Genomic DNA, 16,131 nt, shown 5'->3' on the forward strand with positions numbered 1-16,131 from the left:
GGTTTTCTAACATATCAAGCTCGCTGGCCTTTGGGCCTGCCACAAAACTTCTCTATTTTATCGGGCCTTTCCCTTAAGAAGGTCATTGGGAAGGGTTGAGTTTTTGTGGTGCTTCGGAACACTTTTCCTGGCTGAATAGTCTCAGTGGGCCAGATCTTCAGCTGACGTGACTATGCCTGGCTTAACTGACGTCACTGGATCTGCAGCGATTTACACCAGCAGAGGATCTGGCCTAGCATGTGTGTGATATAGACGATGTCTATATATTCATGTGCATGTGGTTTTATAACAGATCAGATCTATATTCTAAACGACACACACATCCGTTCCAAGCATAAAAGACCAGCTCCCTCTCTCTCACACACAGTAGAGCGTGGCCCAGACTGAGGGGTAAGCGATTCTCTAGACAGTCACACAATTTCCCACACCTCCGCCCCTCCGTTTTTCCACTAAACTTTTGGTTTTTTCTTAGTTCTCCAACCCTCTCCAGGAGGTGAGGCGAGGCGAGAGGAACCCACAGGGACACGGTCACCCTATTCCCCCTCCCCCCCTCGCCCTTCCCACCCAGACATTTTAAATCCTTCTAGTGTGCCCGGCTTGCTGGGAACAAGGTAGAGGATCCTGAACAGTGACACGGGTGCACGGCCACTTCCCAAGGGGTGTGTGTGGGGGGGGGGGAGAAGACAACTGGGGGCAGCAGCCTCACGTCCCAGCCACAAACCCCACCAGCTGGGGGGGCTATTTTCGGGGGCGGGGGAGGCAAGATCTAAGTCCCGAGCAGCTTCCAGAAAAACCAACCAACCACCCCAGCCCCGGCGGGGACAGGTCACGCGGCGAGCACCCGGGACATTCAGCACCTCGGACAGCGCCCGCCGGGGCCGCCCACAGCTGGGCGCCCCCCAGCCGGGCTTCTGCCGCGCCTGCACATCTGGGCCGGGGCCGGAACGGGCCGGCCGGCTCTCGTCGGTTCCGAGCCGATCCGAGCCGGGCCGGGCCCGCTCTGGGCCCCATAGGAGAGCTGCAGCCCAGGCGGGCCGGGATGGGGGAGGGGGGGAAGGAGGCGGATAAGAAGCGGGGGGGTAGGATAAGAAGCCCCCCCCGCCAGGGCTGTGTCAGCATCCTCCCCTCCCGCGCCCCGGGCACGCTTTCCTCCCTCGGATGTTGTAAGCCGAGCCCTCCCCGCCCGCCTGCCCCCGCCGCCGCCCGGGCTCCCCAGTTCCGGTCACATTGCTGTGTGTTTACGCCTTAGCGCGCTGGGTTCGGCTCCCTGGAGCCCGGGGGCCCCCCCCCCTCCTCCCGTCTCAGCTGCGCCGGGCACCGGGGCACAGCTCGGCCATGGAGGCTGCAACTTCGGAGGAGGATCTGCAGGAGGAGATCTAGGGCGGAGGGAAGGGGGGGTTGCATTGCATTGCACCCCCCAGCTCAGGGGTTTGTTGGGGGGGGGGGGGGGGATGAGGGGAGGGGGCCGTGGCTTTTCTGAGCCTCCGCTCCCCGCCGCCCACCAGCGTTGCCCTTGTGCAGCAGGGATGCACCCCCGCCCCCTCCCTGGATGACCGCCTGCAGCCGCCCCTGTGCCCGCAGGTAAGCAGAGAGCCGTGCATGGCGCAGGGCCGGGGGGGGGGGGCTGCTCCGGGCGAGGGGAGGGGAGCCAGGAAGGGCTCAGGGGGGAGGTGGGGGCTGCTTGCATAGGAACTGCTGGGCTCGCTCTCCCTCGCTGAGGGGGGCTGGATCAGCTGCCAGAAGGGGGAGGCTCAGTCCAGGACGATTGTGCCCGCTGCTCAGATCTGTCCTCTACTTTGGGGGTGAGGGGTGGAAGGGCCTTTGCTGCCTGGTTAAATGCAGGCACCAGAATTAAAACAAACACCCACCTCTAAAGTGTAATGGCTCCTGTTCAGTGAGCCTGGCACCAGCTCCACTCCTTAAACACGATGCCCCACAGCCCTGCAGGGCAATTTCACCGGGGCTAGGATGCTGCACCCAGAGCAGGGGGGAGGGTGAATCCCAGCTGTTTAAAGACGGGGTGGTGGTACTCACTGCCCTGCCCAGGCTGGGTTACTACAAAGCCTTTATAAACCCCCTTTTCTCTCTGCCCCACCTGCAGTATTCCCCTGTGCTCTCCAGCTGAGGGAGGGCTTTAAATAAAGTCAGTGCAAGGTGCAGACCTTGCCTGCAGGAATTGAAGAGCTCCCCCCCCCCTGTAGCTTTCCATCCAGGGCCAACAGCAGTAGCATCTCCCCCCGAGGATATGCAGGTGGGTTACAGAGCTCCAGCGGTGAAGTGGTCTTGTGGAACCCAGGGCAAACTTTTCCTCCCCGAGTTGCCTGGAGCCCTCCTTGATGCCCTTTTACAAGGTGCCCAACTGCAGGCTGAGGGGCAGATGGGTCGGCTTCCTTCCCGCTCAGTGAGTGCAGGATCAGGCTACAGCCATCACACGTACTAGTATGATCTCTGTGCAATGCTGACCGTAGCCCCAAACCTGCTTCCAGCAACACGAACGTGAACACCCGGTAACTGAGTGACACCCCAGCGAACAGAAGTTGGCCTTCTATGTTGAACTTAGCCCGTGAAATAAAAGGCATTAGCGGTTGGCTATTACGGCAGGAGCAGCGTTTAAATAATTGATAGGAAACAGTAAGTTTCCATTCACATTTACCCCCAATTTAAGCTTTAAATAGAGAAGCAGATAATGAGACTAGCCCATAGGAATCTTTAGGTGACATCCTGGCTCCATTGAAGTCAATGAGGGTTTTACAATTGACTGCACTGGGGGCAGGATTTTGCCTCCGGTTTCTGGTCCTGGCTTTGCCTCTGCCTGGGGGACCTTAGGAACTCACTTATCTTCATTTTCCTTTTGGGGAAAGTAAGGACAGGGAGGCTAATACCTACTTTGCACTAGTAGTGTGAGGCTTAATCATATCTATCTTGAAGTGTAGACTTACCCTTAGACAAGCTGATGATACAGAGAAAGCCATCCAGTAGAAGATTAGGAATTGCATTGATCATTTCATCTACGTTTAAAAACACAGGATGATTATTAAATTAGTAACAGTTCAACCAAAGTAATCGAGTATTACAGTAGCACCCAGAGGCAGATACAGCTCAGGGCCTTGTGCTAGGTGCTGTACATACATACAGTAAGACAATGCCAGCCCCCAAGAGTTTACAGTTTAAAGTGACACGACAAAGGGTGAAAGAAAGGCAGTATTATCACCACTTTACAGATGGGGAAAATGAGATACAGAGATTAAGTGACTTGCCCAAGGTCACAAAGGCAGCCTATAGCTGAGCTGGGAACGGAACCCATGTCTGAGACCCAATCCAATGCCTTAACCATGAGGCCAACCCTAAAATGAACTGACCCGCTTTTATAATGGTTTTATTGTTAGTGCGGGTGAAACATGCCAGATTAGAGTGCTCGGCTTCCCTAAAGAAGCTGTGCAGTGCGAGCTCCTTCCAGGTCAGGCACATGGGTGGAGTTGTGTGTAGCATGAGTTGCAACAGGCAGACTTCGTCCACATGGCTCTGGCATGTCCCTCAGCACTGCCTAGGAAGGGTCATTTCTAGGGACAAAAGTAGTGCGTATTCTCCATGCCCATTGAATTCTGGGTCCAACAAGAGTGCTAATGAGTGCCAACTCAGGAGCCTTTTTGCAAAGAGCTTTGAAAATCGAAGAATGCAAAAATATTAACATGGTTACTACTTGTTAGTGTGGATATTATGGGCCAAGTTCTTATGGACACGAAGGACCCTTTACATCTGCTCTGGCAGGGCAAGAGGTTCTTAAAACCAGAGCAGATGTAAAAAAGGCCCTTAGCATCAATAAGAATTTGGCCCATAATATGCACATTAACTCACTGAAAGGTCCCTAATCTAAAATGCGTTTGATGAGAACCCAGCTTTACTAATCCAATGGGAACTGAACAGACACCACCCAACCTCATTTCATGAAGGCTACTGAAGAGCCACCCAATGGTACGAACTTTTAATCAGTGCCTACATGAGCTGCATATGGATCTGCAACACTGAAGTGAAAAGGTTCTACCTCTTCTTTCCCCTCTATAAAATCCCTCCTTGTCTTCATTACTATCCTGTCCAGTGCCCCAGATTCCTTCTTGTTTAGATACAGGATGGTGGAGGGAAAGGTTCCTCTTTTTAAGTATAATCAATATAAACTGAAACCCAGTTCCTATATCTACATGCATCCGAAGGGATGACGACGACGTTTCTCCTTCATCTATTATTTAACTTTAAAAATGCCCAGATTTCCAAGAACATGGCTTTATAAAAGCACCTCTTTTGGAGGAATAAGTGCATCACCCTCCAATGATCCCTTATTCCGAGCTAAAACTGAAGGCCGATCAGACAGTGCAATTGAGAGCATGCCTAAGATTAGGTAACTAAAGTCATCTTTAAGCACCTAAATAATCAGGGCCTTGCGTGTTGTTTTGCTGAAAACAGATTAACGAGGAAGTCTGTGGCACCTTAAAAACTAACAAATTTATTTAAGTTTTCATGGCCAGAAACCCACTTCTGACTTCAGAAACCCACTTCTGACTAAGTGGGTTTCTGCCCACAAAAGCTTATGGCCAAATAAATGTGTGGGTTTCTCCCAAGAGATGCAAAGCATTTCCAAGCCAAAGAGAACATCAGTTTTTCTTGGATTTTATTCCAAAATTTTGCTAGAACTGTTACTCTACATAACTCAGAGCTCTCCTGAAAAGCCAATAGTGCGTTTCTATTGCATATACTGTCACAAAGGAGAACCTAGTTCTACATTCTCTGTATGGAAAGGGGTAGATATTTCAGTGTAATATTACATTAAAGAGGCACAATAAGGACTTGTTTTCTACGCATATTAAGGCTGAGAATTTCATAGAAGGAGGGAGGCACCCACCTTCCTTTGACTTCCAGTGGTATTTGAAGGAGATTTTCAAAAGGCGCTCAGTGATGCAGACAAGTGCTTTTGAAAAAGTTTCACTAGCAGTCTAGGCACTTAACTCGTTTTGAAATCAAAGGAAGCTAGGCACCTAACTTAGGTAAGCACTTTTGAAAATTACACTCGGTGCTGATCTGCATCTTTAGACACCTAAATAATCTCTCCCCTTAGCTTGAAGTTGAGCATCTGGAGAAAAAGGAACGTTGCTTGGGTGAGTGGGAGGGGAGGCACTCTGAGCCATTTTTGTACTATTTTAAAAGGAAAGCTAGATATCAGACAGGTTGGACCTAGATAGGCTGATTGTTTAAAATAAAGTGATTATGACTAAAGGTCCAACCCAGCAAAGAGATCCATGCATAAATGCGGTTATATCTTTAACCCTCTGCCAGGTTCCCTTTGCAGGATTGAGGCCCAATAGTTTGTGGCAGTAACAAGAATCCTGGCTGGACCACTAATTTGAGCAGCAGAGTTTACGTTGCATGGCAAGTAGTCAACATGAGGAGTTCATCTACTAGTTCTGAACCTCTTCAGAATAATTCGGTTTAGTTGAGAACAGGCTTCTGCCCAGAGCTTAAAATGGTCTCAAAATAAACCTTTGCTAATATTGGTCAGTAAATCAGAGATTTTGCATGTAATTAACATGTACATGGAAAGTACCCTTTGTTATTGGTACAGAGATTTTTAAGGCCTGAGAAGTCTCAGACTTTAAAGTCCGAAGGGACCATTATGACCATCTAGTCGGATCTCCTGCACAGCACAGACCACAGAACCTCACCCACCCACTCCTGAAATAGACCCCTAAACCCTGGCTGAGTTACTGAAGTCCTCAAATCATGGTTTAAAGACCAAGTCAGAGACTACACCCTTTACACTAGTTTAAACCTGCAAGCGACCCGGGCCCCATGCTGCAGAGGAAGGCAAAAACCTCCGGGGTTTCTGCCAATCAGAGCTGCATGCGGGCAAGACCCACAGCCAGACACCTGGGAAAGAATTCTCTGTAGTAACTCGGAGCCCTCCCCGTCTAGAATCCCCACCAGCTGCCACTGGAGAGATTGGCTACTAGCAGTCACAAATTGGCTACAGACCATTGGAGGCAATTTCATCAACTATCCCTTCCATAAACTTATGAAGTTCAGTTTTGAAGCCAGTTAGGTCTCCCCCAGCGTTCCTGAACATCACGCTGATGGTTAGAAACTTTTGCCTAATTTCAAGCCTAAATTTGTTGGCCAGTTTATAGCCATTTGTTCTTGCGTCCACCATGGCACTTAGCTTCAATAATTCTTCTCCCTCCACGGTATTTATCCCCATTGTGATCTAGTCTGACCCCTGTGGAACAGAGACCCTAGATCTTCATCCAGGAATTCCTGGATCAAGCCCAGTAGCTTGGGGTTGAATCAGAGCACTTTAGAAAGGCATCTGGTCTCAGTGTAAACACTTCAAAACAATGGAGAAGGGTCGGACCAAGCTTGGCACATGACCCTTGCCGAGAGACCTTGTTTCGCTTCCTAGCTCTGCCAAAAAGATTCCCCGAGTAAACCACATAGGGCCTGATCTGCTGCCCACTGAACTGAATGGGAGGCCTCCTGTTGACTTTGATGGGCAATGGATCCAGCTCTCAGTGCTGAACTTTTATAGCTGTTGTACACCCACCACCTCAACAACAGTCAATGGGAAGGAAGTGCTGATGCTCGGAATCTCTGTAAATCGACCCTTAACCTCTCGGTGCTTCAGCATTGCACCTGTAGAACATGGATACGGGTACTTCGATTCCACAAGGTTGCTAGGAGTTCATTAGCGTTTGTAAAGCACTCTGAGGTCCTCAAAGTGAAGGGCTTTGAGATAATCGAATGGAAGATGCTACAGAAGTGTAAAGCATTATAAATCAGCTATTCCTCGACCAATAGGAAAAGAAACTAGCATCAGGAATTCGAGACGATAACCTGCACATAGTTCCTCATCTTTCAACATGGTACGGTTGTTAAATCTTATGTGAAGTGACTGTCCACTTATATTCATTGAATTAAATGCTCAATGAATTGTTGCACTCTCTTTACTTTATTGTAAAGACAAAGAAAAAAGGAAACAAATCACCGAGAATCAGATTTAAAAATTCTTAAGCAATCCAGGTAGGTTAATGGATGGGCAGATTGCCACGATAAGGCAGTAATTCAGTCATAGGGTTCCAATAATAAAACACTTGAGCAGTTTATTAATGTTATTGAAACCGTGAGATTGAATTACAGTGTTAGTAATGGTCATCGGCCCTTTCATGGTTTCTCAGAATACATAGAAGCCTAATAAATATAAGGGGAATAGAAGATTTCTTTCAAACGTTTTCGTTTGAAGAGTGGATTTAGCTCCTGGGAAAGGTGACAAAGGCAGCTTTGAGAAAACTTGGTGGTGGCACCATAGGTGGTGTCCTCCTCACCCTGATCCTTGCATCTCAACCCTGGTATGAAGGACTCTCCTCCACCAGCTAATCTAGAAGATAATGGAATTGCCATCTCTGGCTTCTCTCCCGTCTGCCCTTTGAGGCAGCATCTTGAGACTGTGTCTCTTTACCAGGAGGTCATGGTGTTTCTATGACCACAACTAGGCGTCTGTTGTAACACGATCGTGCCATTCTCATTAGTGTTCACAGCAATTCCACACACCTGCCCCCTGGTGAGCTAGCAGCTCCCTAGATGTTCTGAAGTCCCTCTGGGAGGCATCCATTCAGCGAGGCACTGAAGCATGTGCTTTACTTTCAGCAGGTGAGTCACCCCATGAAGTGGAGCACATGCGTAAGGGGGAGATTTCCAAAAGCTCACATGGGAGTCGGGCACCCAACTGCCCTGGGAAATCTCACAGACTGCTTTGCTGTAGCTTCACCTACATGAACTAGGTCAACCACTGGGCCAGTCAAAGGAGCACGATGTGTCTAATATGTTTAAATGCCTTAGGACTTGATTCTAACGTCACACTGGTGTTGTAGACAGTAACCATGAATTACTGAACTGAATGCAGTTCACTCTTACAGAGGGCTTTGCATCAGTAGTTCTCAAAGCACTTTATCCGCATGTGACACATGGGGTAACTGAGGCACAGCTGTGAAGTGATTCACCCAAGGTTACCCAGCAGCAGAGCCAGTTGTAGAGCCCAGGTCTCCTGAGCCCCAGTCCATTCCCGATTGGAGGGTATTTACTCACTAGTGTAAGTCAGAGGAGAGCCCTCAGGCTTCTGAAGGACTCTGAGCAAAGCTTGCAATACTTTCTCAGGCAAAATTCCTGCTGTATCTATACAAGGGGCTGGAGAACCATTTCACAAGGGAAGTGGAGGGAGCCATCACAGGAAGCTAGAACTAGTTAGAAAATGGTGATTTTTTTCCTTAACATTTTTGAAAAACAAAATCATTCTCCTTTGCTTTAATTTTTACTGAGGAAATGTTACAGGGATTTTTATGCACTCCCCCCCCCCACATTTTAGGGGAAAGAAAAAGGATTTTCCCCACTGGAAAAAAGGTTCAATGGAAGATTTTCAACCAATCTTACTAGAGACATTTAATGTAAACAGGACAAAGTGCTTGTAAATAGCACTGTAGCGCGCACGCACACACACACACCCCTCTGTCCAGCCTGTTACAGAGGTTTCCAGAGATGTGAGTCCCACAGCTTCCCTTGAGAGACTGTTCAAAACCCTGATAAATTTCACTTTTATGAATCGGATATTAATTTTAGGCCAAATTCTGATCTTGGTTACACTTCTAAATCCATAGGCAGTGGAATTAGTGTAGATTAACACCAGGGTAAGTGAAAGCAGAATTTGCCCTTTGCTGCAGTATGATTTGCATTTGCAATGTCCCATCATGCCTGAACAATAGAAAAGCTGGGTAAATTGAGAATTTATGAGCAAACCCATTTTAAAAATCACAGAAGCAATTAAGTGATGGATTCTGTCAGTACTGTAACAAACATACAGCCATAAAACAAAACAAAAAAAATCTCCCTATCAAATAACACATTTTCCTTGAATGCTAACTATAAGATAGCCAATGAAAAGGAAGTGCTAACTCAGCTGAAGTGGTTGTATGCCACTAGGCTTTAAACTTTGCACATTTTAGTCATGTTGTCAATGGTAAAGAAAGGACCCCAGATTAGAGACTAATAGATCACCAGCTGCCAGGGCTGTATTTTGAATAGGATGAAAATACTAATGATTTTATTCCCAGCCTAAATATTCTGCATAGGGATGGATTTAACTGGAGAAAACTAATGAATAGGATTAAGAAATTACATTGCTGCCACACAGAAAAATAGGACTAATGGGGAAATCAAATCTAGAATGGGATTTTTTTATTAGATAGATTTGAAAGCATGCCAGAATTTAAGGACTAGATTGAGACTTGGACTAAATGCCTTCCTGGGGGAGCCAAGAACCCCTATGGCATCTCTACATGGGCTATCCAGACATACAGGAGTAAATAGGAAAGGAGTACTTGGGCTTGATGTTAGTTTACATCATCACTCCTTGTGTAAAAGGGACCTTAAAGCGGGTATAAATTATACTCGCCAGAGTTGCATAAAATGGCCTTCATGTAAGTGAGGATCAGGCCTTTTCTATCTATGTGTGTTTACAACTCATGAGCTTTGAGTGCATTCCTGAACCATTTATGGAGGGTACAATCTCAATGGTGGTATGATCTTAGCCATCAAAAAAAAAATCCTTAAAACAAATCTCACCAAGGAGCTAAGATCTAGAAGTCAGAGCAAAGTCTGAATGTCAGGACTTTCCAGCCATGTGACAGACAAGTCACTTCACCTCTCTGTTACTGAATTCCCTTCCCTGTAAACTGGGGCTAAAGCCACTTACCCATTTCCTGGGGTGTTGCATGGCTACATCTGTAAAAGTTCAGTGAAGAAAAAGTGCTACACAATGCAAAGTATTAGAAAAGTCCACTCTAATGACTGGTTATCAGCAAATGATCACAACAATAGTAGCACCTGTAAGTATGGCAAAAAAATAAACTGCTATTAACTTAGCTTTAGTGCCTGATTCACCCAGTAAAATATTCGCATTTTGAACATTCTGATTTTAAGGCTCTCACAAATTTAGAAGTGTAGAACAAGATCATATTGAAATTGGTGTTTGCCAAGGTTTTATTCCAGTAATCAAGTTTGTTTGATTGGGAGGTGGGGGGAGGGGGGAAAGAGAATGCTGCAGAATTAAGTTAAAATGCACAAAAAGTAAAGATCTATGGGCTGTCAGCATAATCTAAAGCGCTCGTTTAATTATGAAACCGTTCTGGCAAAAGACAAAATCAGATGTAGAGGGAAATGAAATAGGAATAGCTTCTAACTGACAGAATGATGCACTCCATCCTTTGTGCTTGCTGGCAAAAGTCTTCCAAATCATCAACATGGTTTGCTATAGATAAAATTGTTTCCCCCACCCTCTGGGTTTGATGCATGGAAAAATGATGGCTGTCGCATCCACATGTGATGGGGTTTCCCAGGATTAAGGATTCTTTCCGAGGTTTATTTTTATCTCAGCTGTGCAGTGGCATAGGTAGGCAGACTAACGCTGCGCTGTTACAGAAAGCATTTACATGTAGTGATGAACTCCCTAAACTCCAGGGGCTCAGCCTCCGGGAAACAGTTGACATCACCACTTGTCCGTCATGTGAATTACCAGCAAAGATGGTTCTTCCTCTATAAGAGAGCACGAATCTCCTTGCCCCGTAACACTGATTGGGTGAGACGGAGCATATTGTATTTTTCATGCATTAGCTCTTTTGCTGTGGTTATGGTTTCAGAGTATGTAGCTCATCAAATGTTAACTGCTGGGCCAAATTCACCTTGGTGTAATGCCACTCAGGGGTGAATTTATCCCAGACATAACTCCATTCACCAATTAACCTGGCTCCAGGGTATCTGCTTTTAAAGCAGCACTGTAAGATGTATGGGAAAGAAAATATTTTATATGCAGAAAATGCTGCTATGTATCTGCCGCTGTTCCAGAAACCAAACAAGCTCAGGCCAGGGCAGTACTAGGATAGGAGACCTCCAAGGAAAAGACTCAGGCGCTGCATGAAATAGTGATGAGATTCAGTAAGTAATACCCTCAAGGGGAAGGGTATCAGTACTGAACCAGTGCCCCCCATCATAACATTAGAGGGGTTGGAGGAGCATGGTGCCTTTGGACTTGCCTTCCTAGAAATAACACCAAGGTCCTAACTTAGTTTTGATCCTTGGGGAACTCATGACGGCTTTAGAAAGAGCAGGGTGTTCACAGCCCATTGATACAATTCTTCAGACTTACAATGTGATTCTGGAGCCGCAGCCAGTCTTTTTTAAAATGTCCCAAACCATGGAGCTTCCCCTGCTTTTCTCAGGAGACTATTTCAGAGTCTTCGTCCCTGTTGCTGCTGTGCGTCTGAGAGAAGCTGCTTCACTGTAGGCCCCAGCCCTATGAAAAGCTGCACACTATCAAAGTATTATCATGCCCTTTAGCTCCAGGAAGGACAAAGAAGCGGATTCACAAAAACCCTCAGATCATTGTGATACGTCAGGATGGCCTAGAAACAGGGCGGAGCGGCAAGTCGCAGCTCAGAATCCAGAGACAAACAGTTCCCCACGGTTTGCTGTGTCTGGATCAAGACATTATAGATTTTATAGGGACCAGCTGCAGAAGGTGGATACAGATCAGAGTTCAGCTTCCAAGCCAAGCGGTACAAATCTGAGCTTGGTTTCAAGTCTCTCTCTCTCTAAAGGAATGAAGACATTTACTGCAGAGTGCTCTCTACTAACAACCTTTCCACTGGAGACCCTGAGATAAAGATGGTCTCTGGTTTACTATTTCATTGGGGACTGCTTCTAAGCACCACTGTAGGAACTTCCCTATACTAAGGGTGAAATTCTGCTCTCAGATATGCTGGTGTAAGTGTCAATCAGTGGCATAACTCCAGTGTATAGCAGTAAGAGCACAATTTGCCTGCAAGTACATTATTCCTTAACAGTTTTCACCATCTCAACATTGTATATAATATTACACACACACAGCAAAGTCAAGCATTCAAAAGTTAACAATGCCAGAAATAAGGTCCCTGTGCAACCATAATTCAGCCTCCTTTGCATATGTATGATGCAGTCTTTAAATAAATGTTCATGCTGTTCCCCCCACAGGACCCCTGCCTCATTCAGTGCCTGACTTGAGACCTTGGGCTCTGATTTGTGGAAATGCTGAGCATTTGCAGCTGCAAATGACTCCAATGGGAGCTGTGCTTTGAACATATGAAGCGCTGTCTAATGCTGCATGTTCTGAAAATCAGGTGCTGTCTCAAATTGGGCAGCAAACTTGGCCGATACGTTTGACCTTACTCTATGCCTCAGTTTCCCCACCTGTAAAATAGGAATACTACCCCTAAGCTCTCAGGTTGCTGTGACATTCGTTCATGTTTCTGATGCACGCTGATACAACACTGAGGAGAGCCATCAAAACCCAAGGAGGAAATGGAGGTCTGTCTTCAGAGCACGGTTTGAATAGTGGGTAGTAAATAAGGCCTGGGATAGGCATCAAATAGGGAGGATAACACAAAATATTGAATAGCTGCTCATTCAGTGAGCACTGAACTTTGTGCCCTTAATGAGGAAGAAGTCTTATGGAAAAAGAATGCAATCATGCAGTTAAAGACTGTAATAAGGCATATACACAAGGGATCTGAATTCAGTTTGCACAGGCATTTCCTAACTAGGCAACTCTAGCATCTCCGAACATTTTAATACTGGACTTGGCAACCTTAATGTTCTTCCAGGATTGTTGGGTGTGTGTAGTTTCCTCATTTCTAAAAATGAAACTGAAAAAAAACATTGCATCATCTGACATCAGTTGACCCCCCCAACATGGTTCATCAGGCCTAGATTGCCTGCCCTACCTCAGAGCCTGTGAGTGCCCCTGGGAAAGCTGCTTCATCTCTCTGTACCTCAGTGCCCCCTCTACACAATGGAAATAAAATGTCTCTGCCCAATCCGTTCGTATGTGTGAAGCACTATGGCAACGTGGGGGGTGGGGTCATAAGTAAAATGCCCTGGAGAATCTACCTTGGTAATTGGGGTTCCTCTGAATCCCTTATGTGGGGAAAAGAAAAATTATGAGCAGCTGAGCCCCCGTCCCTCTCAAGCAACCTTAGACTCCCTTTTCAAACGTCTCTTGCAAAAGCAGCAGAGATAATTTTCACCTCCATGACTGAATCACCAGTCCAGTACACGGCTGCATGTCTGATCATGAACCACCTACTCCCTCCAGGCTGGGTCTGTTAATTTTGCTGCGATGGAGACGGTGTCCCTGGAGCACCAGATCCAGAGCGTGCAGCGACACATCACCTTCCTGAAGAAGGAACAGACGGAACTGCTCCATGACTTGCACCTCGAGATTCTTCGCTTGCAAAAGCACTGCACAGGTGAGTTCTTGATGACATGACTAGCTGAGGACACCTACCTACATCCTCCCATGAAATAGGTGCCAGACATGCAAGTCACGTACACTCAAGTGTGAGGTCAGCTCCCAGTAGGGTGTAGAGGCATTGGGTAGTTGTTCCTTTAAATACTTGTGAACCTTCTAGTGGTGCGCACTGTGTTCTAGGGTTTAGAAATCAGCTAGAGCAGTCGTGTATATGCATAACTAGGCCCTGAATGTTTCTGTATGTTTAGTAACATGTTATCTGGGCCCCACTGTGCCAGTGTGGTTTCTTCATAGGACTACTACTGTGTAAAGGGCAAAAGACATAAATGGATTTTCCCTGGGCAGCCAAGCAGGAATTTATGAATTTCCTGAAGGAGAAGATACACTAAGGTTTAGAAGCCATGGAGCAAGGAGAAGTGTCGTACTATAATTACCCAATAGAAATGCAAGATCCAAAACCCACAACCCACCTCATCCCCCCACCAAAAGACTGGGGAATTTCCAATCCATTTCACAATCCAGAACCAAACTCCACAGCTGGCCTCCTTTTCTACCAACCAAGAAAGCCTTGCAGTGTTTCAGGAAATGCATCTTTTTGTTACACGGTGCGATGGACAGAAGGGCTAAGTGCTGCTTTGCAATCTCCAGGCTAAATTATCTAAACAAGCAGGGGACACAAACAGGCTTATAAAAGGGGACAAGGCTCCACCACGCCCCCTGCTCAGGCAAATGAGACCTACCAAAACTGTAGCTTCCAGTCATCTGTGGAGCACACCCCCTGCCCTCTGGCCATTCCTTGCAGTGAACCAGTGAATTGAGAGTGGGTGGAGCTAAGGGGCTGGGGAGTGGGCGGAGCCTTGGCTCGGCATCTGCTGGTTACTGTCCAGCAGCAAAGAGGAACAAAGCAGCGCCTCTGCAGGGACAGGAGTAGCTTGCTCGTCTCCTTGTTCTGAGGGGAAAGCATTTTCCTAAGGGTACATGTACAATGCAGCCGGAGGCTAAGTTTCCAGCTCAGGTAGACATACCCACACCGGCTCTGACTGAGCCAGTGCACTAAAAATAGCTGCGTACCCACAGCTCACTGCACAGAGTGCAATGCTGTCTGAAACCGGAGGTGCATACTTGGGATGGCCAGCCCCTCCTGCAGCCTATACGGCCCCAGTGACACTGCTATATTTAGTGTGCTAGCGGAATCAAAGTCATACATGCAGTGCAACCTGAGCTGGAAGTTACAGCTCCAACTCTGGTGTAGACATTCCCAAAGCAGTGTCGGAGGCACAGTATTTCCCGGGGCTACTCCTGACAAAAGGCTTGCCTTTGCTTACCATGGCTGTGCCTTAAAGCAAAAAATCTAGTCCTTGGTTTTGTTTAACTGTCTGCTGGGCACCCAGTGCTGTCCGCTTTACTCACAGTACCACTGCAGACAAGGGGATGGTCCATGGAGTAAGATGCTACTCAATAGACCCACAAGGGTTGGGGGGAGAGGAGGGTCCAAGCCCAGGCTCCGGCCCGAGTCAGAACGTTTGAACTGCAGTTTTCCAGCCCTATAGCCTGAACCCTGCGAGCTCAAGTCAGCTGACCCAGGCCAGCCCTGGGCGTCTTATTGCAGCGCAGACATACCATGAGTGTCCTTACTCCCGAATCTCACACTGTCGGCACTGTTTCTATTTCACGGACACACTCCTATAACCCTAACCAGGCTTATGACGACGACCCCCCCCCCCCCGAATCCAGTTTGAATAATAGCCACTACAAATCATTTGTCTCAGGGTGGGTGACAATGCTACCTTGGCTGCAATACATACAGGCCATGGGCATTTTTCACTCTGACATTCAGCTGGCAGAGCCCAAGGTAAAACAGGTGTTTGTGCTTACAGCCCATCATTGCTAAGCTACCCTTTGTTTTAATTCTACAGCAAATCACAATGTGCTTCTTGAGAGAAGCTTTTTGCAATGTTCCACCACTGCTTCATGTTTGACTCACAATAGCTGTATCTCACATTAGCTATACTGCATTAGTCGTGCAGCAAATTCACTTGTCTTTGGTGGGGGCGGGGAGGGAGGCATTAATTAGAAAGACAATCCTGCCTCTTCCTTCAGTTATCTGAGCCTTCAGAGGTATTTTGCCTCTCGTTTATTGATTGAGATGCAAAAATAGTTCATTCTCTCTCCAGCATGCGAAAGGACAGGAAAAAGACTGGGCTTAATTGAGAATAGGGATGAGATCATACCAAAGTCTCCTTCAGAGCTACAGGAAAGAGGGTCCTCTTTCTTTTTGCCATGAGGAAATATGAAATCAATTCTCCCAACCACATCACAAGTCCAGAGCAGCTCAGTGACATGCAGCATCAGCAGCCCTCTTGTTTTGCTGCTTTATGCCAAGATGCTGGATGGGTGCATAAATATACTGCTTTCCCATATTGCTCACCTGAGAATCTTTCCTTGGCATGAACCAGCCATCACAGTACAAGCTGCAGTTTTTTCCTTCTGCAAAGTGGCCTCCCACCATTTCCATAAGTTTCAGAGTTTTTGTTGCCTAGGATTTTTTGTTTGTTTGTTTAATGTTACAATTGTGCAAGTGACACAAAGCAAGGGCTCATTTTTAAATGCTAGCCAGAGGCATAAACTACTTTTACAACATCGAAATTAGTAATGCCTACCTTTTATATAGTACTACTCATTAGATCTAGCCTGACCTCCTGCATAACACAGGGCAAAGACCCATACCCAATATCTTTGGCTCTAGGCCAGAACTTTTG

General features: G+C 46.8%; 1 protein-coding gene across 1 annotated transcript in view; it reads left to right on the top strand.

The window, feature by feature from the left end:
* Positions 1 to 13,225: 13,225 nt before the first annotated feature.
* Positions 13,226 to 16,131, top strand: part of CCDC92B (coiled-coil domain containing 92B) — a 35,982-nt gene continuing 33,076 nt past the window's right edge. Inside the window, exon 1 of the mRNA XM_067537702.1 lies at positions 13,226 to 13,370. Within this exon, the coding sequence (XP_067393803.1) occupies positions 13,241 to 13,370 (130 nt within the window). The 5' untranslated portion in view covers positions 13,226 to 13,240. The remainder of the gene's footprint in view (positions 13,371 to 16,131) is intronic.

Source organism: Emydura macquarii, unplaced genomic scaffold, assembly GCF_026122565.2.
Source record: "Emydura macquarii macquarii isolate MOO-44397 ecotype Brisbane River unplaced genomic scaffold, CSIRO-AGI_Emac_v2 contig_450, whole genome shotgun sequence".
In the NCBI taxonomy this organism is placed as follows: domain Eukaryota; kingdom Metazoa; phylum Chordata; order Testudines; family Chelidae; genus Emydura; species Emydura macquarii.